General features: G+C 41.2%; 5 protein-coding genes across 8 annotated transcripts in view; 3 read left to right on the top strand and 2 right to left on the bottom strand.

The window, feature by feature from the left end:
- The window catches only part of LOC135334125 (uncharacterized), a 54,601-nt gene extending 32,621 nt beyond the window's left edge, over positions 1 to 21,980 (bottom strand). Inside the window, exons 1-19 of one of the 4 annotated variants that reach the window (XM_064529185.1) lie at positions 21,877 to 21,980; positions 21,250 to 21,348; positions 20,473 to 20,571; positions 19,687 to 19,785; positions 18,910 to 19,008; positions 18,124 to 18,222; positions 17,340 to 17,438; positions 16,578 to 16,676; positions 16,235 to 16,324; positions 15,890 to 15,951; positions 15,776 to 15,834; positions 15,225 to 15,716; positions 15,063 to 15,175; positions 14,854 to 15,018; positions 14,582 to 14,803; positions 14,295 to 14,404; positions 14,046 to 14,248; positions 13,881 to 13,997; positions 12,738 to 13,145 (exon numbers count right to left, since the gene is read on the bottom strand). In XM_064529185.1, coding sequence (XP_064385255.1) covers positions 12,850 to 13,145; positions 13,881 to 13,997; positions 14,046 to 14,248; positions 14,295 to 14,404; positions 14,582 to 14,803; positions 14,854 to 15,018; positions 15,063 to 15,175; positions 15,225 to 15,716; positions 15,776 to 15,834; positions 15,890 to 15,951; positions 16,235 to 16,324; positions 16,578 to 16,676; positions 17,340 to 17,438; positions 18,124 to 18,222; positions 18,910 to 19,008; positions 19,687 to 19,785; positions 20,473 to 20,571; positions 21,250 to 21,348; positions 21,877 to 21,966 — 2,712 coding nt within the window. In that variant the 5' untranslated portion in view covers positions 21,967 to 21,980 and the 3' untranslated portion in view covers positions 12,738 to 12,849. Of the gene's footprint in view, positions 1 to 12,737; positions 13,146 to 13,880; positions 13,998 to 14,045; positions 14,249 to 14,294; positions 14,405 to 14,581; positions 14,804 to 14,853; positions 15,019 to 15,062; positions 15,176 to 15,224; positions 15,717 to 15,775; positions 15,835 to 15,889; positions 15,952 to 16,234; positions 16,325 to 16,577; positions 16,677 to 17,339; positions 17,439 to 18,123; positions 18,223 to 18,909; positions 19,009 to 19,686; positions 19,786 to 20,472; positions 20,572 to 21,249; positions 21,349 to 21,876 lie in introns of those variants that run through there. The other 3 variants (XM_064529187.1, XM_064529186.1, XM_064529184.1) reach the window with 3 other exon arrangements.
- The window catches only part of LOC135334167 (selenoprotein K-like), a 148,615-nt gene that overhangs the window by 47,754 nt on the left and 78,813 nt on the right, over positions 1 to 22,048 (top strand). The gene's annotated exons all lie outside the window — the stretch shown is intronic.
- LOC135334164 (selenoprotein K-like) overlaps positions 1 to 22,048 on the top strand; it is a 95,030-nt gene that overhangs the window by 72,490 nt on the left and 492 nt on the right. The gene's annotated exons all lie outside the window — the stretch shown is intronic.
- On the bottom strand, positions 501 to 9,045 carry LOC135334154 (uncharacterized). Its single transcript, XM_064529228.1, has 10 exons — positions 8,835 to 9,045; positions 8,500 to 8,683; positions 6,877 to 6,946; positions 5,391 to 5,506; positions 4,387 to 4,462; positions 3,604 to 3,694; positions 2,862 to 2,992; positions 1,262 to 1,364; positions 1,050 to 1,115; positions 501 to 867 (listed from the first exon to the last, which is right to left on the bottom strand). The coding sequence occupies exons 2-10, from the start codon at positions 8,658 to 8,660 to the stop codon at positions 674 to 676; spliced, it is 1,008 nt and encodes a 335-aa protein (XP_064385298.1). The 5' UTR covers positions 8,661 to 8,683; positions 8,835 to 9,045; the 3' UTR covers positions 501 to 673.
- Positions 9,182 to 12,223, top strand: LOC135333063 (uncharacterized). Its single transcript, XM_064527994.1, has 12 exons — positions 9,182 to 9,272; positions 9,331 to 9,387; positions 9,440 to 9,566; positions 9,614 to 9,703; positions 9,752 to 9,882; positions 9,935 to 9,997; positions 10,063 to 10,099; positions 10,147 to 10,321; positions 10,363 to 11,145; positions 11,595 to 11,667; positions 11,714 to 11,842; positions 12,153 to 12,223. Exons 1-12 carry the CDS (start codon positions 9,215 to 9,217, stop codon positions 12,221 to 12,223), a joined length of 1,794 nt encoding a protein of 597 aa, XP_064384064.1. The 5' UTR covers positions 9,182 to 9,214.

Genomic DNA, 22,048 nt, shown 5'->3' with positions numbered 1-22,048 from the left:
TAGCTAGTACTATACTATTACTATACATGTAATAATTATAATAATTATGTACACCTATTCCTGGCGTGTTCAATGATTATTATTTATTATTATTAATATAGGTAACCATATAGGTAACCGTAGGTAACTATAACAATATAGGTAACCATAGGTAACCATAGGTGGTGCAGAGGCCATTGAGCTCATTGATAGTTGATAATCGAGTAATGATGAGCTCCGATCCCGTGGCAAATCAAGTGTTGCATTGCGCATTAGACCCCTCCCGCGCGCCCATGCAATACCGGATGTATATTAATTTTCCTATAATTACAATTCCTCTGACAATTTATGGATGAGATCCAGTATATAATAGAGGTCCAGACTAGCCTCGAGACCAGCTGCATAGTATGAGACTTAAAATGTCTTTGACTCCCTGTCTTAATTCCTATACTGGGGCACAAATCATCTATAGTCTGCTCACTGACCGTGTGCAGTGCTATTATACTATTACCATTAATTCATTGATAACTAACAATTGACATAAATAACGAAACAACAATTAACACTACACACAAAAGTTGTCTAATGTTCACTGCACGTGTACCTAAAACCTTAAAACACATCGCATAAAAAAGTCTGCATGACAAAGTCAGAAAAGAAAGAACAACAATTAAACAAAACAAATACTAAATTGTCACTGAAACAACTGAATTCTATGAGTCACAAACTTCTTGCACACGGGGCAATGGTCGACCTTCTGTGCACAGTCCCAGCATGTCTGGTGTCTACACAGGAAGGACGTGTTCTTAGGCTCTGTCAGACAAATAGGACATTTAGATTCAGAGTCAGGGCTGGCCAGCGGATGAACACTAGTGGCCGAGACGGGGGCTGTGTGTATGTGTGTGTGTGTGGGTGGGTGGATGTATGTGTATGTGTGTGTGTGTGTGTGGGGGGGGGAGGTATTATTTGACACAAAATCACAATATTGCTAAGTACATGTACTATACAGTTATAGAGGTTATCTAATTAAACAACACAGCTTGTGTAAACTTGTAATGCAGTTTACGTACGTAGTCCCTCTTTTGCAGTAATAAGCACTCGACACTCGAAGCATGTCTTCATCCTCCGGGCACATTCTATACAGTGAGAGAGGGAGAAGACAGTAAATGAAAGCTAGTACATATGAAAGAAAGGTGAGACTGTGGAGGATAGTGGGGGCTTATAAACCACACAGAGAGGCTGTTTCTGAGTGATGCATATACCTATCATTAAGTACCAGTACCTGGACAGAAGGTGTGATCACATGGCTTGACAGTGGCTGTGGCCTCCTCTTCATTACACATCACACAAACCTTGGACAGCTTGGAGATAGTCTTGACTGCAGCCTGTGTAAGGGATAATCATAATCTGCAACATCTGCAAATTGTACTCTTCAACAAAAGTACCGTACAGTACGAAATTTTCGAGGAGCTTAATTTTCGCTGTTTTCGGGTTAGCACAAAACTCCAGGAAAATTGTTATTTAGAATTATCTGCTATAATGTGCAAAGATTAAAAGGCGTGACCTGGGAGTGTTTCAGGTTAGCAGTCAACCCACAAAATTTATTCAACGAAATGCTTTTAGAGGCCATTCCACGAAATTCATATACAGTTCATTTAGTCTAGAGAGTAGATTACAACAAATGTGTGAGTAGTTGTACTTAAATGTAAATATCTTTCGATTGGAGCATTTCTAAGAAATGGTGTTGATACCCGTGTGTAGATGAATGACTGAACTACAACATATCCAAAAATGTTTCCATGGAAACATAAGGTGGTGGGTTTGTGGTGATTAATAGAACAACAGCAAATTGTTATAGTGAGTAATCGGTTAGAGTAATAAAACACTAACCTTGTACAGCTAAGGTCCTAGACTTCATCACATAATCGTTTAATGGTTTAGGTTTCCTGACCATCCCATATGCTCACAGTGTCTATAATTCATGATTTACCGGTTTTTAGGTACACTTTTGGTAATATCTTCTGAAAATTTTATAGCTTAGCTTTAAAAGTTCTCTGGTAAGTTTACAAATAAATGGGCTACATTTTGATACCAAGAACATCCTTTATGCTTATTCCATTGTTGAAATATCACTGAAAAACTACATATTCTACTATTTTACTGTTTTGATGACATCACAAGCTGCTAACCACAAATCGATGACACTTTAATTAACCACGTAAGTGGGCGTACAATAACTGTACGCCCACTCTTAATTACGTTTGTGGTTGATAAAGCATCGATTCATTGGTTTGTGGTTTGCAGCTGTTGATGTCATGTTATCTCAGCAATGGAAGATGTTCTTGGTATCAAAATGTAGCCCATTTATCTGTAAACTTACTATAAAAATTTTAAAGCTAAGCTATTAATTTTTTAAAAGTTATTACTCTAACCAAAAGTGTACCTGAAAACCAGTAAATCATGAATTATGTGAACATTTGTAACACCCATAAAGGGATGGCCAGGATACCTAAACCATTGAACAATTATGTGATGAAGTCTAGGACCTTAGCTGTACAAGATTACTGTTTTATTACTCTAACCGATTACCCACTATAACAATTTGCTGTTGTTCTATTAATCACCACAAACCCACCACCTTATGTTTCCATGGAAACATTTTTGGATATGTTGTAGTTCAGTCATTTATCTACACACAAGTATCAACACCATTTCTTAGAAATGCTCCAATCAAAAGATATTTACATTTAAGTACAACTACTCACACATTTGTGGTAATCTACTCTCTAGACTAAATGAACTGTATGATACTAAGTGGGAAGCCTTTAAGGTGCGAGGTAAATTTACGAAGGGTTTTCTATGGACTTTGACTTAATCCTCACTTTGCAAATGGGGCATTTTCTGGTTCTCTGTGCACATGCTGAGCACATGACAGCATGACCACATGGCTCAAACTTAATGTCTATTGGATCCTCACACAGGAAGCACAGCTCAGCAGCCATACCTACACTACCTGGACAGTGGCGGATCTAGGATTCTTGAAAGGGGGGTTCCATGGCTCTGAGCGGTCAAGGACTGTTAAATTTACCTAAAAAAAATGTCGTCACTTCTTTGAAACAGTGAGCATGCGCACCGAATTTTTTCCTAAAAAAAGAGGTCATCATTTTTCATAAGCAATCTGCATGCACTACGCTCACGCTGGAGAGTTTTTAGCCTTCATAGTCACTGAAACTGCACAGACAAAGCTTCGCAGGACTAACAAGGACTAAAGATAAGTGAGAAGTGCATGTGAAAGCTAGTAAGAAAGGAAAAACTTGCTAACTAGTTGCTTGAGTCTCCCACTCACTTCTTTCTCAAAGGGGGGTTCAATTGAACCCAAAGAACCCCCTCTGGATCCGCCACTGCTGGAGGTGGGCATACTTCACATAAGAATTGACTATTGCTCAGAGTTGGTATACTGTACAATATGCACCCATATAAAATACAGTCATGTAAAGGTAGACTTACCTAGATCGCACATTGCATCTACATGTAAATGGAAAGGTAATCCTAACTACTTCACAAAGATACTTCAGAAGAAAATGGTATACCACAAAGATACCAAACACGTAACAAAGATCTTACCACCTCCAGCAGTAATCAAAACTCCAACTGGCAGAGAGGCAGACGGTGGGTGGTGGGTAGCACTGCCAGTACGCAGGGGAGCAGGGTACACCTGATGGATGAATGGACACGACACATTTATAGTGGACATTTATTACATGCATACACTGTTCTAGCCTCGATTCCCGGCCGCACTGAAGATGGGCCTGGTATCGACTGTTTGCGCATGCACCACATAATCCCCAGAAACTGGGGACTCCAAATATCATAGTATAATTATGCTCAATAAAACACTGACATCACAACGGAAGTGGATTGAAGAAAGTAGATAGAAGTTCGATTGAAGGTTTCTAGCCCATCTGGTAGTATTCTAATAGCTACCCTTAGCCTGCTATGTTAACAAAAGACTCACAGCCTGCAACAGTGTGGATGATAATCGTCTGAACGGAGGGAAGGCTGACAATAGCCTATATGGACAGGCCACGCCTATACTAACCTTGGTGAAAGTATACATGTAAACTCTATCAGAAAGAAATAGCTGCTGCAACCAAACGTACAGATCTGTCTCTGCTAGCTAGCTATATAGTTCTGTGTATGACTTTAATAGTATTCTTTGTCTGTATGTTATTCAGGATATTTTTCGGGTAAAATTTCAGTTTAATGGGAAATAATTACTACAGGGAAATTATTCAATAATTTTGCGCATGCACAAGCGGTCAGTAGCAGGCCTCCTTGTTAGGCCTTGTGAAGGAGGCTGCATGACACTGTTCATGAAGCTACATCGTATATAAGTATCTGCCTCACCACAGGTCCTCTCTGTGTGCCCTGTGGCACTAGGGGGGCAGGTGATCTCAGACTACCATGGAACTTCACACCTCCACTGCAAGGAGGTAGTAACAGTACACATACACTAGGTTATAGTTAGAACATGGGCATGACGCCTGAGGGATGAGGGACACTATAACCATAGATACCGAATACACATGTTCTAACTGATTTAGATCGCAAAACCTATTGGCTACTAGAAATGCACTAGCTTATAATTAGCAACAGTCAACCTATATAAACAGCCAACCTAGCAACCGCATCATTTCTTTTGTATCTGAAGTTGGCATCTCTGTGTCTCTACTAAATCTGTGGTCTCTATTCAAGTTAACCCTGTTCCTCCACCTCAGTTTATAAAATTATAGTCCTGGATCTAGCTCCACCCACAAAACGGAAACGTCCAGCTCCTCCCCCAATTTTGCAGCAAATAACACTCCCAAGAAACGAGCGGCTCATATACTACTCTCACATAGCGAAAGGAAGACACCTAAGCTAGAATTTGCAGCAAACGAGCGGCTCCTATACTACTCTTGAACAAAGCCAAAAGAAGAAGCCAAAGCTAGAATCCCAGCACTTCCATACATCCAGCTCCTCCCCCATGCAGCCTTGCAGCAAAAAGTACAGCACACTGCCCAAGAAACGAACGGCTCCTACTACTCTCGAACAAAGCCAAAAAATACTCTAGAGCTTCTCTCTTCCATTCTAGTTCTGTTATTATGTTACTAGACTAAGCATCATGCTGGGATTCTAGCTACAATAATTTATATGTGTATCTTCTTGTAAATGACAATACAATGTATAATGTTGTAGTTTGTAGCCCAGAGCAATCTATAGTACGGGTACTATAGCTCATAGTTCCCTGCTAAATGCACTCAAATGGGATCTATTAATATTCAAAACCTATACAGTAGTTAGCAACAACATTGTACAAGTACACACCATTGCACAGCATACTAGCTATAGCTACTACTTGTATTGCCTACTTATTGGGACTGCTGTGAGTTTTTGCTTCAAACAGTAGGTCCTTGGATTGAAATTTTATGAAGTCTCCCTCAGAGCCACTAGCCTCTGATCCTGAAACATTAGACTCTGTGATCACCTGGAGAGGAAGAGGAGTGTGGTAGGCAACTACTGGGGGGGAGGAGTGTGGTAGGCAACTACTGGGTGAGAGGAGTGTGGTAGGCAACTACTGGGTGAGAGGAGTGTGGTAGGCAACTACTGGGGGGGAGGAGTGTGGTAGGCAACTACTGGGGGGGAGGAGTGTGGTAGGCAACTACTGAGGGAGAATAGTGTGGTATAGGCAACTACTGGGGGAGAGGAGTGTGGTAGGCAACTACTCGGGGGGAGGAGTGTGGTAGGCAACTACTGGGGGAGAGGAGTGTGGTAGGCAACTACTGGGGGGGAAGAGTGTGGTAGGCAAATACTGGGGGAGAGGAGTGTGGTAGGCAACTACTGGGGGGAGAGGAGTGTGGTAGGCAACTACTGGGGGGAGAGGAGTGTGGTAGGCAACTACTGGCAAGACACCTGGCTATAGTGGGTGGTGATAGTTATTAGCAAGCTGAATTAACACCAACCATAGTGTGAGAAAATACATTTTACTAGGATATACAGACACAGAAGGAGGCCTCCAAAAGCCTGTAATTGATGTACACAGTACTTACACACTTTTCATAAGGCAATGCGGCGTTTAGAAAAACACACGAGATGCGATTTCCGAACCCATGCAGAGTTAGACGCTCCTTCTATAATGTGCTCTTGACTTTAGCGACCCTGTTCCATTGGTCCTGGTACGAGATCACTTAAACAGTACCTCGAATAAACGACGCGTGTTAGCTGTGCAAGGTTCAAGCTCCTTAGCTTCTGCTCGCTTTTATTCGACAATAAAGTTTTAACATCAAAATCTGCCACTATTAAAAAAAGTAGTAACTTATTGTGAGTAGACTCAGAAATTACAAACAAACAAACAAACTAAACGACTACTATAACCCGTGGCCGCCCACACGCCTCAGATTAAAAAGGAGTGTATCTGCAATAGGTAAGTTCGCAATGGCTGCTGCAGCTCTGGCAGTACAGCTTTGCAGTGCCTTTTCTGACTCTTGTAGCTAACAAATAGCTAGTGCATTAGTATAAGGCTAACTCATAAATTGAGAAACTTTGTGCGAGCAGATGATGCTAGGAACAATTCTGAAGAGACTGCAACAGCCTTCACTGTAAGTAAAACTAGAAAAAGAAGCTTTAGTTTGCAAATCCACAAATCAAAATCCAAGAGAACATGGCTAGAAGCCTTATACATGTATATATAGAGAAGCTGTTATTTGTCGTTGCATTGCAATCGTTTTTAGCAGTTACAGCTGGAATACACACACTCAGTCAGCTTCCTCATGCGGCTACGCCTCGAGGCATATAATGAACTTGAGCACCACATAACACATAGACATAACACACATCGTAATATAGTGAGGCACTTACCCAGCACACGACGCGACCATTGACCTGGGGCAGTAGAGCATCATCTTCAGCCAGTTCTTCCTTAACAACACTGCATACATAATGAAACCACAGTGAATATAACCATGATGTGAAAAATAACAATAAATGTATGGGCATCATTATAAAAACTATCTTGTTACTTGTAGAATCCCTGAATATGCTCCACACCCAAAACAGACAAGAGGGGGGGTGTATCTATACACTGGACTGGACTACTAGACTCACCTTCGACCTTATACATAGGTAGATTATGCACTAGTCTCGCGAGCAGACGTGGGAGGGAGGGAACGTTACCTCCCTCCCACGTCTGCTCGCGAGACTAATTATGCACTTGCATTTCAATTGTTTTCTTTCTTTGTTACCTCCAACCACAGTGAAGTTTACAAGGGTTGGAGGTACTAAAGGAAGATTACACGATCGGAATGTCATTAAAATGTCCCCCGAAGTAGATTTTGATTTTGAACTTTTGACCCTGACTATACTCCTCTCCTCTGGAAGCAGTAGAATTGTTTTTATACAATGGAACCTCCCATAACGGACCCTCTTACTAGTGGACAACCTTTCTATAAAGGACACTAGCTATGGCACTGATTGAAATTACTATGTAAGTACACAAAAGCAACCTCCTTCTTGATTCCGGACAGAGGACGAGAAGGAGGTTGTTTTATATCTTTGATTTTAGCAAGTTCCTTAGCTTCTTGAACTAGAAATAGGGTCCATACTATATACATGAACAATACATGAACATACTATCTATAATTCCTTGATATGGCTATGAATGAACCTCCCACCGGAGGACAACCTTCGAAAAGAGGACAAAGCTCTGCTCCCAAAGTGTCCTTTATTCGGAGGTTCCACTGCATTAATTTTATAGTGCTTGAATCTTATCTTGGTACCATGAGATAGTCTGTTTGACTATAATAAAAATAAAACAATAGACTGGAGGCTAGCTTTCTTTAATACAATGTAGTGCTATATAAATTATTTACAACTGTATAGTGTAAAAAAGTACCTGCAGAGTCCGCACAAACTCGCGTTGGCAATTGTACCAGACTCACAGTATATTTTTTCCTAATTTAATTTAAGACACCAAAATAGGTCAACAATTACTCTAGCATGATGTCCTCGAACAAAATCACTGACGAAACATGCATTATTCAACCCGAAGATAGATATACCTGGCGACATGACTTAAAGTCTATTTGCGTTGAGTTCGGCCCTGGAAGCTATGTGGTCAATTATGGCTTCATTTATGGTTTTAAATTATGTGGTTGACAAGTATGCCAGAGAAAATGCTAAACTTTTAGCTGGTTGAAGGTTATCAGCTCTACAGTATATAGATAGAAGCGCTTTTTAACAAGGAATCCAATGGTATATGAATTTCAGTGAAAGTTATGACAACATTATGAAGGTCAACCTCAACACAAATATACTGTAGTTTTGAAGTGTGTGTATAGACACCTGAATAGCAATCATGCAGACTAGCTACGCTTGATATTCCTGATCGAAAGCGGTGTAGTGCTATAGCATACATGCAGTACTACTATAACTAGCAAACTAAGCTCTACAAATACTGTATTACAACGTCTCCTTTACACTCACCCGAAATCATCATCTTCTGACTTGAAAAAGAACTTGATGTATGTGCGATTGAGCTGTCCCTTGAAGTCTCCAAGGGTGACCAGCTCTGGTGGCTTGCCTATCTTCATCAGGTACGGGGTTTCCTCGTCATCAATGTAGTATATGACTTTCGTTTCCTCCATAATATGGCTGGCGTTTTGAGCAGCTATAGAGAAAGTTTCGCTATATTAATAAATTCACTTTCAGGATCACTAGAATGGTAACGCAAGTCATTCACAACACATCAAGCGTGTGCTTATATAGGTACTAGGTGAACCAGTGAGAGCATTCAGTTATTAACGTATGTGACAAATCACCTCCTATCAAAATCAATAATAATTCTCTTTGTCCTTGTCTGCTAGCTGTGTTCACTGCCACTGGTTTCTTCTGTAGAGGGATTGGCTTTATTCGGGCCGCTTCACCTTCTCCGTGTGGTAGTAGCAACGCTGTTCTGTACTCTCTCTTTAGACCTACACAACTCTCTGGCTAGTATTATAAGAATCATTGGAATTAGTAATTATAAATGCATGCGGTTTGTGCATGAGGGTTAATTAAAAGCTCAAAGAAGGCAACAAAGAAGCGGAAGAGGACGTTGTCGTAGCTCAAAGAAGGCAACAAAGGAGCGGAAGAGGACGTTGTCATAGCTCAAAGAAGGCAACAAAGGAGTGGAAGAGGATGCTGTCATAGTAATACAATAATGGCTACCTCTGCACAGGAAGCTGGCTCTGGCTTCGACCAAATACTGAAGAATACAGGTTCTGTTACATGCATTATGCTCATTGTGTTAAAATTAATCGTTCCTTTGTTTTGCAGAATTCGAGAACGACCATCAATTGAAGGCTATCAAAGCCGAGCAAGAAAGAGCACAATGTAAACTGATTGTAAATTGTCGTATAAAATAATTATTCTGAGTTTTATTTAGCCTGCCAGTTTCAACTCAAAGAAAAGCAGAAGCAGATACTCCAGTTTCAGAAAACAATCAGTGATTTGGACGAGCATGCAAAACAACTCCACAAGCAATTCCTCATCAACAGAGACAACTGTGAAAGGTAGTGACTTCCATTGCTGTATCAACATTAAAATTAATCCACCAAAGTTTGAAACGCACTGCTATTGTCCTTGCTGATCACGAGGATGCACTGAAGGGGAAACTACTCACAACACAGAAAGAAGTGGAGTCAGAGAAGTACACACAAGTTGCATTAATTAATAATTATGAGACTGCGTTTTTCAGATGGGAGCAAAATGAATCCTTGTCCAAGTATGAGAGTGTCTGGGAGAGATACAGAGTTCAGTACAACAGCACAGAGAAAGCTCAGGGCATGCAGGCAACTGAGACACAGCTGAACAATTTTCGCCAAGAGAGTGAGAGTATTGACAATCCGTTTATTGCTACTTATCACTTGCCTCTCTGTAGATTCAACTCTGGAAACGAACATCAACCAAACAAAAGAAGCCATCTTTGCTCTAAAGCAAAAAGGTACTTATATATGCATGCATTGTATATGTACTATTTATTGATATTACTGTATCTTGTTTCCATAGGAGAGAGAATTTCCCTGGTCGCATTTGTTCTCAAAATGTAGGTTGTCTTTGCTATGGACATTATTGTATTACTATCTTTGACAGGGCTGAGCTTCATGTGGAGACAACTAAAGTGAGGCAGGAAATGACGACAGGCAACCCTCAGCAAGCTACTCTACTAGAGAAAGATATTGAGGTCCTACGTGAGAAGATCAAAGCTGAAGAGATGAAAAAACAACAAGAAAAAGAGAAACGAGACAGTCAGAATAAAGTAGTTCAGGTAATAATTTATCTTTTGCTATGATTATTATTTACGTACAGGATAATCGTATGGACACTGAGGAATCTACATTTGTAACTATCGTTACTCAATCAACCCACACACCCCAACGCCCACGTACTCCTGGAATACTCCCACCAACAATCCTACCATTGACAGTACCACCGAAACAAAGCACTCCATCACGAGCACGCTACCAACTTGAGATCCCTAAACTAACCATGCCCTCACGTGTACCCGCTATCAGGGCCTCCATATCACAATCCCCCGGAGCATTTCAATCACCTGTGTTCAAAGTACCTACTAATCGACCTCGCTCAAACTTCCAGATCCCCACCCTGGCCATTAGCACACCTCCTAGACCGTGCATACCTCTATTGCACACACCAGTACAACAGAGGCCAAGGTTGCTATCGTTCACTCCACCCACTGCCAGGTCAACACCTCAAGTGACTCTTAGTACACCGAATATTAGGCCTACTGTATCAACCTTAGCGACAAGCCAGTCCTCACCAGCAGTGCAAACACCAACTACCACTGTACCACAAGCTGGGCATAACCAAGCTCCCATGCAACCATCATCTCTATCAAAAGCAACAAATAACGTAGGCATTGAAATTCAAGATTCTGTGGCTGAAATGGATAATCAAACATTGCAGCAGGAGTCGGGTGGTTTTGAGTTAAGCAGTACTTCTCAGGAGAGTACATCATTTGCTACTCTGTTCACCAGTGACAGTGGTCAGGAGTGCACAGACTATGCTGGTGACTTTGGGCAGACTGGACACTATCAGGAGAGCTCTGTGAATGACCAGCAACAGCTTGAGGTATGTCAGCATGGTGCTCGTGCATCGCGTGCATTTCATTTGTGTTTTGTCCTATTTTTTCCCTGTATAATTTTGTCCCCCACTCTCTCGTTTTCCCCATTATCCCCCCCACTGCCTCAGGCCCCTTTTCTTCCTCACTCTCTCGATGTTGTTACATAATTATAATTATACAATAATTTTTATTGCAGTAATGTACCGTATAGCGGGTAATTTTCGGGGGACAAAATATTCGTGGTTCAGCAATATTGAGAAATTTCGTGGGTAATATTTTTGTGGTTGCTGCTTGCACTGCAGGTAAAGGTAGGCAAGGTCGCTTCATTCGTGGGTAAAATATTCGTGGTCAGACCTCCAACCACGAAAACCACGAATATTTTGCCCCACGAAAATTACACGCTATACGGTATAGTCTTCGTGCACGCCCACTCATTCACCCACACACGCTTTTGCAGTTTACTGGAGAAGATGACAATGGATTGTTTTATGGAATGGAAGGCTCTCTATCCGGACTAGGGAATCAGCCAGGTACTTCACTATCCATGTCTTTATTGACCATGCACTCATTGTATAGATACGAGTGCTACTGGGGACATGTTTGCTGGGTTAGGTTCAGAGTCTGCTCATGATGATGGAGGAGGATTCAACTTGTTCTCACAAGATGAGGCACATGACGTCAGCAAGACAACCACTGGAGCCACAGGTAAACTCATTTGCATGCATGGGGCTACTTTTAGTATGTTGTATAATAGAAATGCGCTTCTTACGGTGTGTGCTGTGTATAGTAGTAGCAATTTGTGTTGCTCTTTGCCATACAAGCCCATAATTTGTGTTGGGAACGTTCAATTTCAAATCGCATTTAGTAGCTGTTTGGTAGTGCTACAATATGGTGTACTTAGGTCAGCGATTACTTTCGGGCCCAAATCTTCTGTTTTCAAAAAGCGTTGGCTATAAAATTACATAAATTAAAGCTTGTTTTCGATGACTCCATCTACCTCCTCACACACACGCAGACACAGATTTCTGTTTCCTATTCGGGGGAGATGAGACAGCCAGTGGTGAGTCATCATTCTCCTTCTTCTGATACCTAATGGCTACACCTCACAACCTACTGAACAAACTAAATAGTTACTGCTACTACCAGACTATTATAAATTCATTCTATCTGTCATGTATATAATATGTGTGTGTGTCGTGTCAATTAATTAAGATACTTCGTGCTGTATCTTATTTCAATTACTGTTTATTTGTGTTATAAACGCTAGCTAGGGGGTGAAATCAATTGCTTTGTTATAAACGCTAGGAGGTGGCTCAGGATTACATCATTATTCTAAGCTGTACATGTACAATGTACAATTAAGCTGCAGGTGGTGCATAATTACTGGGTATATATTCATAAAATGCATCAATAGAGCTATGAAAGAGCTACAACTGAAATGGACTGATCTACGAAATGTTTTCAACGCTTAGTATCCCAAATGACAATTAATGCAGTCATGTAAAGCATTAGATCCCAGGACTTTTTTGATAACGGCCTGGAATCGAGGCTACAATTTTAGGCATCCATGCATGCAATATCTGCTGCAGAGTTTATATAATTTTGTGTTAAGAATGTAATTCAGTATAAAAATTCAAGACTCAGACAAAATTAAATCAAGGATAATAAACAAAAAGACAAAAAATAATTATGTGTATATACGTGCGGACAAACTACGTGTACTTGCTATCTAATAGTGTGACCAAGTCAGTGTGTAGTGGGTTGAGTCTGAGAGTGGATACAAAGTCGCGGTACTTGTGGGGGTGGTGTTTGACCACATCCAATAAGGCAGTGTACAGTCTGGTGGCTTTGTCAGCTTTGATCTCGTTTAGCTGGTTAGTCTCTTGCAACACACGATCAGTGATGAGCCCAGCTGACAGGAGGTGGAGGGCCAAGGCCTTCGGTTCCTCAGAGAGTGACTGGACTATCTTCTCACTGCAGCTCACCAGCACACTGTAGCCAGCGTTACCTGCAGGAGAGAGGAAATAGTTAGAGCATGATACGCCCACACACTGGAGACCTAAGTACATGTAATGTGAACAAATAGACTCAGTACATGTACAATACACTGTATATGGCTGGTAGTACACAATAGGAGGAAGTGGAAAGATTATGGCACACGTACAATTACACAATGTACAAGAAATGAGACTAACAGACTAACAGACTCAGTACACGGCATAAGCTCTTTTTAAGGAGCCCCTCTAAAGATGCGCCATGAAGCCTCCAAAGTAATTTTGAAACTCTAAATGAGCTCCACATGTGTGAGTAATTATTTTCAACGTGCGCGGTAATTAGAGATAAAATGAGCAAACAGATCACACTGAATTCTTTCTTCCACATCTGGGTAGCCCTCAAGCCAAAACGAACCACAGTACCTCTTTAACGTGTGCAACCTATGCACAGGCTTGTTGGAAGACCAAAAAAACTGCTGCAGGGGTTCTACATTCACAGCCCATTTTGCAAAGCTGTTTTACCTCTAATTAGAACGCACCCCTCTAAAGACGCGCCATCCAGCCTTGAAACCAACCTCCTAATAGAGCTACCTTTACCAACGTAACTATTTTAACGTGACGCCTTAAATAGAGTTTATACGGTACACAAGAATAGGGAATGTGGTATTGAACAAATGGAGGATTAACAATGTGCACATAATAGGTAGGTACCTTTAATACTCAATACACAGCTGACAATGTACACTCACCACTGACTCCACTGAGTGTGTGGATGTCCCTGAGTAGACAGTCCACAGCTCTCAACAGATTAGCTCCGTTCTCCACCAGGTCAACAAGAGCAGCTGTCTCCTCTGACTGGTCTGTACCTACGAGAATGAGAGCTAACACTTGATATCATAAACACATGTTCTCACCTAGACAGTATCTGAGTTTGACCTTGGCCACATGACAAAGCTGGTGAGATAAAGTCTCCATCTTAGAGAGACTAGCTCCCATGTTCTCACTGATGCTCTGTACTGTGCACTCCTCGACAACCCTCCTGGTCACTACAAGGACAGACGCTATCTCTGTCCGTATGGAGTCAGTGTGGCCTGTCAGCTCACTCAGAGAAGATGACCTTTAGAAAAGGATAATCAAACTTCCACTAGACAATTGAGTGGTACCTCAGAGCAGCAGTCATTCTCTCCATCAGAGACACTACACTCTTCACAGTAGAGCCAAGTTGTGTGTCACTGACTGCCAGGGCAGACCTTCTCAACTCATCAGTGGCCTCCTAAACAAATTGGAATGAGACTTAACTACAATGTACATTGTAAACAAAAACTGTGTGTGCATTAATTAACTTATACATGTTCAAGTTGATTTAACAAAGAGCTATCAAGTGGGTAAATTTAGTCCAAAGGTACCCACTACACCATTTCAAGAGGCTACACTGTACAAAAGTGAATACCTGTAGTTTAGTAGTATCCACAGCAACTTTGGGGGTGAGTGCTGTCAATCGTATGTACAATTCGACCTGTGGCAGTAGTCCAGACAAGGAGATGGTACAGGTGGTTCTCTTGGGAGCATTTTTCTCAGGGAAGAGCCTGCAGATTATCCTGGGAGGGTAGTCGTGGAGATCCTCAGGTCTGTACTTCTCCATCTCAGGCTGATCCACTTCACTACGCAAGATCTGAAATTAGATAATGTGATTTTAAGAGTGTGTCCAACTTCACATTTTACCAATTTCTTGTCTGGTTCCACAGACCATCCTTGCACAGGGTGAATGTTGAGAGTGGCACACACATCAACAAACGTCAGTGATCCTTGAGTCGTCCTGTCAATTGACTTTGAAGACACTTCAGGATAGTCTCGTGGGATCAACACTGTATCAAGCGTCCTCAGAAACTGTAGATACATAAAATGAGCACACTTCAATTGAGCCATCTTACCTTAGCGTATAAGCTCCCACAGAGACTGACTACAATGATGGCTATCCTGTCCTCAGTTGTTTGTGGAGGAGACCGGTAGACTCTGACAGTGTAGAGGTTACTGTCAGTATTGCCTGTACATATAATATAATCGGTCAATTGGTCATTTTTCTAAGTATTAACCTCTATTTTTCCGTCCAATTTTGAAGAAGTTCTTCAGCCGTGTGCCCAGCGTCAGTCTCCCAGTGTTCCCTCCAGGAGAGAACTCTGATCTCCCCTCTGGTATTTTCTGGTACTCATAGACACTATGAGAACCAGATCTCTTGGGAGACGAGTCAGCTTGGAGAAAGAGGAGGTCATCAGCTTCTTGTTGGGTGGACACTCGTACATGATGCTCCATGCTCAGGGTCACCTCTCCGTTTAGACCTTCACCAGAGATCAAGTAGGACGGACTGGCAGACTGAATGCCCTCAGGCATCACAAATACCTCTTTGGATGCAAGGCTGGGTTGGACTTTAATGCCCACAGAGGTCCCTGCTGGGACAGCATTAGCTGGAACAGTCACGTGAACTCCATTATCAAAATCGGCATGACCACCACTGGAGGTGAACTCCTTCTCTTGAGGCTTGTCGTAAAAAGTGACATCAGGGTGTGCGGAGGTTTGGTGCAGGGGATCTACACAGGAGGTAAACACACAGAACCATGTGCTGGATACAGCACAAGCACACACTTACATCCAGGTGGTGTAGAGACGGTTTCCCCTGCTGCCTTGTTCTGGTAGACTGGCTTCTTCCTATTTTGACTCACATTCATAAAGCTAGTGACTCAACTGTGCAATAGCCACTCACGTTTCTTCGTCGGTTACAATAGTCCAGTTCCTGGGTAGGACTGGAACAGAATGCGGACGTGACTGTGTGTGTGTGTGTGTGGGGGGGAGGAGGAACATGTAATGGTATTCATGTTGTTTGGGTGTGTGTAATATTGGAACTGTAATACAGTTAAGACCACTAAATTACATCACTGACAGTATTACTGTATCAAAGAAAAGTACGAGCTCATCAGTGAAAATAATCAAAAATCGGCAAAGTAAACGAAAAGAAAACGATGCCATTATTTCATTGATGAACATGTACATAATTATGTAAACTAAAACACTCATGATCAGTGTGTGCATTATTGAGGTATGGACTCACATGTGATTCAGTAGCTTCCTCCAGCAGCTTTATTATTGAAGGGTTAGAGTATTCTGATTCCTTGGCTCTCATCAGAGCTGTCTGTCCATCCTGTGATGATGATCATATGAAGGGATGAGACGTACATTGTAAGAGGTAAAGTGGTCTAATGCGTATGACATGTACTTTGCTGACAGAGCGATACTGGCATGGTAATAGCACGTTAAGAGTTATCTGTTAAGGTACAAATGACAGCTCTGTTCAGTCATTAACTACTGTAAGAGGTATAGGTGTACAGTACATGTAAAGCTGTTTGTTAAGTATAACTACGCAACTATGTACTCTATAAAGTACATGTGCTCACATTATTAGTGCAGAGAACAGAAGCCCCTGATGAGAGAAGGGTCTTTACTGTATCTACACGTCCCCAGTTGGCTGCCTCCATGAGTGGAGTGTCCCCATCCTGCAGGAGTGGAGACAGTGACAACACAATATGAATGTACATTGAACAATACAGACATTCACTGCTCTACATTTCCAACCACATCCTAGAGTGAGAACACAAGCACAACAACCTCGTACAGTACATAAAAATTAAAACCGGCTGGGACATCAGTTTAAAGCACTAAGGAAATGTACAGTCATGCATGTGATTGTCAGTACATGTACTTAACAATGATGACAGTACACCTACAACTGCATGTATATATACGTATGTACGTCACAGAAAATTTAGCAAATCAGACACCCTACAAGAGTGAGAGCATACAGTAACTTTTGAGAACACATCTGTGCGATAGACCATAAATAAAGTAAAGGAAAGGGATTGGCAAAGAGCAAAAATGCAACTATCCAGCTATGTTATTAAACTGTACAACCTTTTTAAGTGCTACGTACGTATCATAATTATTCATTTGTGTACAACATATCCACGAAAACGTATGCAGCCCAGTTCGTCAACTTAGACACAAATAAGCAAGATAAGCGTAAAATTATAAGCAAAACGTAACAATTAAAATACTGGCAATGTGCATAATTGTAAGTACATGCGCAAATATTTCATTTGCCAAATGATGAAAATTAATGGTCACAAACATGCTGCCTATAAACACAATCAGATACTCACATTGTCAGCCAGGTCCACCACGGCTCCTGAGGAGAGTAGCTGTCTAACAATGTCAGTGTGACCTATATAGGCTGCCCCCATGAGTGGAGTCCGCCCATCCTACAAGAGTGAGAGCATAATAATAACTTTTGACAACACATCTGTGTGATAGATCATAGTTACACTTATTTTTGGAATTTACCATTTGCCCCAAACTGAGTGTGCAGTGAGCGTAGTTTACAGCGCCTAAATCAACTTTTATAACCTCAAAAATATTATGGTGGCGCTTAAGCGCACAGCTATTCTAGTGTTGAGTGCAATCTTTCAGTATGCAGTGGACCAACTGTACGGTTTGATTTTTCGTCTCTGTATTTTACAGCAGCTCTACAAATCAAATGCATGTGCATAATAAAAGAAAAGCCGACTGCCTTGAGCCTGACATCACAAATAATTACGTCTTTTAATTACAGCAACCGTTGGAGGACTTAAATAATGGAATTCAGTCAGAGTTGGTGCTGTAATTACAAATAAAGTAAGGATTGGCAATATTTACTATAATAGAGTGGTTGCATCTGACGTCATCCATCCACACACACAAAAGTACATAACACTAACTCTAACCTTTCAGCAAGTTAGCTCGTAGTTGAGTGAGTAGATTAAAATCCACACAAACCAAAATAATAGTCAACCCAATCAATTCCATGGAATGCTTGTCAACAATTATTCAGCATAGAGGTGATTTTAAGGCAATGTCCATGTATAATTATAACTCCTATAGACCATCAGTTTAGTATCAGATACTCACCTTGCTAGCCAGGTCCACCACTGCTCCTGAGGAGAGTAGCTGTATAACACAGTCAGTGTGCCCTCCACTGGCTGCCAATATGAGTGGAGTCCGCCCATCCTACAAGAGTGAGAGCATAATAATAACTTTTGACAACACATCTGTGTGATAGATCATAGTTACACTTATTTTTGGAATTTACCATTTGCCCCAAACTGAGTGTGCAGTGAGCGTAGTTTACAGCGCCTAAATCAACTTTTATAACCTCAAAAATATTATGGTGGCGCTTAAGCGCACAGCTATTCTAGTGTTGAGTGCAATCTTTCAGTATGCAGTGGACCAACTGTACGGTTTGATTTTTCGTCTCTGTATTTTACAGCAGCTCTACAAATCAAATGCATGTGCATAATAAAAGAAAAGCCGACTGCCTTGAGCCTGACATCACAAATAATTACGTCTTTTAATTACAGCAACCATTGGAGGACTTAAATAATGGAATTCAGTCAGAGTTGGTGCTGTAATTACAAATAAAGTAAGGATTGGCAATATTTACTATAATAGAGTGGTTGCATCTGACGTCATCCATCCACACACACAAAAGTACATAACACTAACTCTAACCTTTCAGCAAGTTAGCTCGTAGTTGAGTGACGGTAGATTAAAATCCACACAAACCAAAATAATAGTCAACCCAATCAATTCCATGGAATGCTTGTCAACAATTATTCAGCATAGAGGTGATTTTAAGGCAATGTCCATGTATAATTATAACTCCTATAGACCATTAGTTTAGTATCAGATACTCACCTTGTCAGCCAGGTCCACTAAGGCTCCTGAGGAGAGTAGCTCTCTAGTACAGTCAGTGTGACCTTCACTGGCTGCCACCATGAGTGGAGTCCACCCATCCTACAAGAGTGAGAGCATAATAATAACTTCTGACAACACATCTGTGTGATAGATCATAGTTACACTTATTTACCATTTGCCCCAAACTGAGTGTGCAGTGAGCGTAGTTTACAGCGCCTAAATCAACTTTTATAACCCCCAAAATATTATGGTGGCGCTTAAGCGCACAGCTATTCTAGTGTTGAGTGCAATCGTTCAGTATGCAGTGGACCAACTGTACGGTTTGATTTTTCGTCTCTGTATTTTACAGCAGCTCTACAAATCAAATGCATGTGCATAATAAAAGAAAAGCCGACTGCCTTGAGCCTGACATCACAAATAATTACGTCTTTTAATTACAGCAACCGTTGGAGGACTTAAATAATGGAATTCAGTCAGAGTTGGTGCTGTAATTACAAATAAAGTAAGGATTGGCAATATTTACTATAATAGAGTGGTTGCATCTGACGTCATCCATCCACACACACAAAAGTACATAACACTAACTCTAACCTTTCAGCAAGTTAGCTCGTAGTTGAGTGACGGTAGATTAAAATCCACACAAACCAAAATAATAGTCAACCCAATCAATTCCATGGAATGCTTGTCAACAATTATTCAGCATAGAGGTGATTTTAAGGCAATGTCCATGTATAATTATAACTCCTATAGACCATCAGTTTAGTATCAGATACTCACCTTGGTAGCCAGGTCCACCACTGCTCCTGAGGAGAGCAGCTCTCTAGTACAGTCAGTGTGACCTCCACTGGCTGCCCACATGAGTGGAGTAACCCCAGCCTACAAGAGTGAGAGCATAATAATAACTTTTGACAACACATCTGTGTGATAGATCATAGTTACACTTATTTTTGGAATTTACCATTTGCCCCAAACTGAGTGTGCAGTGAGCGTAGTTTACAGCGCCTAAATCAACTTTTATAACCTCAAAAATATTATGGTGGCGCTTAAGCGCACAGCTATTCTAGTGTTGAGTGCAATCTTTCAGTATGCAGTGGACCAACTGTACGGTTTGATTTTTCGTCTCTGTATTTTACAGCAGCTCTACAAATCAAATGCATGTGCATAATAAAAGAAAAGCCGACTGCCTTGAGCCTGACATCACAAATAATTACGTCTTTTAATTACAGCAACCGTTGGAGGACTTAAATAATGGAATTCAGTCAGAGTTGGTGCTGTAATTACAAATAAAGTAAGGATTGGCAATATTTACTATAATAGAGTGGTTGCATCTGACGTCATCCATCCACACACACAAAAGTACATAACACTAACTCTAACCTTTCAGCAAGTTAGCTCGTAGTTGAGTGACGGTAGATTAAAATCCACACAAACCAAAATAATAGTCAACCCAATCAATTCCATGGAATGCTTGTCAACAATTATTCAGCATAGAGGTGATTTTAAGGCAATGTCCATGTATAATTATAACTCCTATAGACCATCAGTTTAGTATCAGATACTCACCTTGTCAGCCAGGTCCACCACTGCTCCTGAGGAGAGCAGCTCTTTAACACAGTCAGTGTGCCCTCCACTGGCTGCCCCCATGAGTGGAGTCTCCCCATTCTACAAGAGTGAGAGCATAATAATAACTTTTGACAACACATCTGTGTGATAGATCATAGTTACACTTATTTTTGGAATTTACCATTTGCCCCAAACTGAGTGTGCAGTGAGCGTAGTTTACAGCGCCTAAATCAACTTTTATAACCTCAAAAATATTATGGTGGCGCTTAAGCGCACAGCTATTCTAGTGTTGAGTGCAATCTTTCAGTATGCAGTGGACCAACTGTACGGTTTGATTTTTCGTCTCTGTATTTTACAGCAGCTCTACAAATCAAATGCATGTGCATAATAAAAGAAAAGCCGACTGCCTTGAGCCTGACATCACAAATAATTACGTCTTTTAATTACAGCAACCGTTGGAGGACTTAAATAATGGAATTCAGTCAGAGTTGGTGCAAATAAAGTAAGGATTGGCAATATTTACTATAATAGAGTGGTTGCATCTGACGTCATCCACCCACACACACAAAAGTACATAACACTAACTCTAACCTTTCAGCAAGTTAGCTCGTAGTTGAGTGACGGTAGATTAAAATCCACACAAACCAAAATAATAGTCAACCCAATCAATTCCATGGAATGCTTGTCAACAATTATTCAGCATAGAGGTGATTTTAAGGCAATGTCCATGTATAATTATAACTCCTATAGACCATCAGTTTAGTATCAGATACTCACCTTGTTAGCCAGGTCCACCACTGCTCCTGAGGAGAGCAGCTCTCTAATACAGTTAGTATGACCATTAAAGGCTGCACTTATGAGCGGAGTCCACCCATCCTACAAGAGTGAGAGCATACAGTAACTTTTGACAACACATCGGTGTCATAGAGGGGATTGGAATTATTTAATAGAGTGGTTGTATCTGACGTTATCCACCAGTGCACGCACGAAAGTACATATAACACTAACTCTAACCTTTCAGCAAGCTAGCTCGCAGGTGGATCTACTGTGTGATTTTTCATCTCTGTAGGAAGCTACTTCCCGATAGTCAGGAGTGCTGATCAAAGGCATGCACATAAGAATGGTATAGGCCAAGTAAAGGTGACTTGCCTTGGTATGCCTTTTAATAAGCCATAAAAATTATTAATTGCGTTCAGTCTGAGTCGTAGCTGAGTTGGCGCTGTACTAAGGTACAGTTGAACGGCCAAGACCAGGAAGTTCAATGTAAATGCCGTACATTTATTTAAGTATGCATTATGCATTACATCATTGGTTGAGTTTGATTGGGTAGGTATTAAATTTATAGCATGACAGCAAAAATATACTTTCACAGCTTCAGCTCTACATACCCACAAACCAGCTTACCCTAAAACTGTTGACATCAGCCCCCCTCCTGATGGCATCTCGCAAAGCACTCAAGTCACCAGTCCTGGCAGCCCTGAATATGTCAGCCATTATTTGATCAGGTAGCAGATACACCCCTTTTTTGCCCTCACGAGATCGAGACCACGCCACCCACTACAGTAGAATGGGCGTG

The sequence above is a fragment of the Halichondria panicea genome, chromosome 3, assembly GCF_963675165.1.
Source record: "Halichondria panicea chromosome 3, odHalPani1.1, whole genome shotgun sequence".
Classification (NCBI taxonomy): Eukaryota; Metazoa; Porifera; class Demospongiae; order Suberitida; family Halichondriidae; genus Halichondria; species Halichondria panicea.
Note: the sequence above shows the minus strand (reverse complement) of the source record. Positions and strands in the feature narration are given on the sequence as shown.

Excerpts from the sequence above, each read along its gene's own strand:
- LOC135334154 (XM_064529228.1), bottom strand. The coding sequence starts at position 8,660 with ATGGAGGAAACGAAAGTCATATACTACATTGATGACGAGGAAACCCCG. Across the intron at positions 5,507-6,876 it reads ATGGTCGCGTCGTGTGCTGG|GTGATCACAGAGTCTAATGT; the intron begins GTAAGTGCCTCA and ends CTTCCTCTCCAG. Across the intron at positions 3,695-4,386 it reads GCACACAGAGAGGACCTGTG|GTGTACCCTGCTCCCCTGCG; the intron begins GTGAGGCAGATA and ends TTCATCCATCAG.
- LOC135333063 (XM_064527994.1), top strand. The coding sequence starts at position 9,215 with ATGGCTACCTCTGCACAGGAAGCTGGCTCTGGCTTCGACCAAATACTG. Across the intron at positions 10,100-10,146 it reads GTCGCATTTGTTCTCAAAAT|GGCTGAGCTTCATGTGGAGA; the intron begins GTAGGTTGTCTT and ends TATCTTTGACAG. Across the intron at positions 10,322-10,362 it reads GTCAGAATAAAGTAGTTCAG|GATAATCGTATGGACACTGA; the intron begins GTAATAATTTAT and ends ATTTACGTACAG.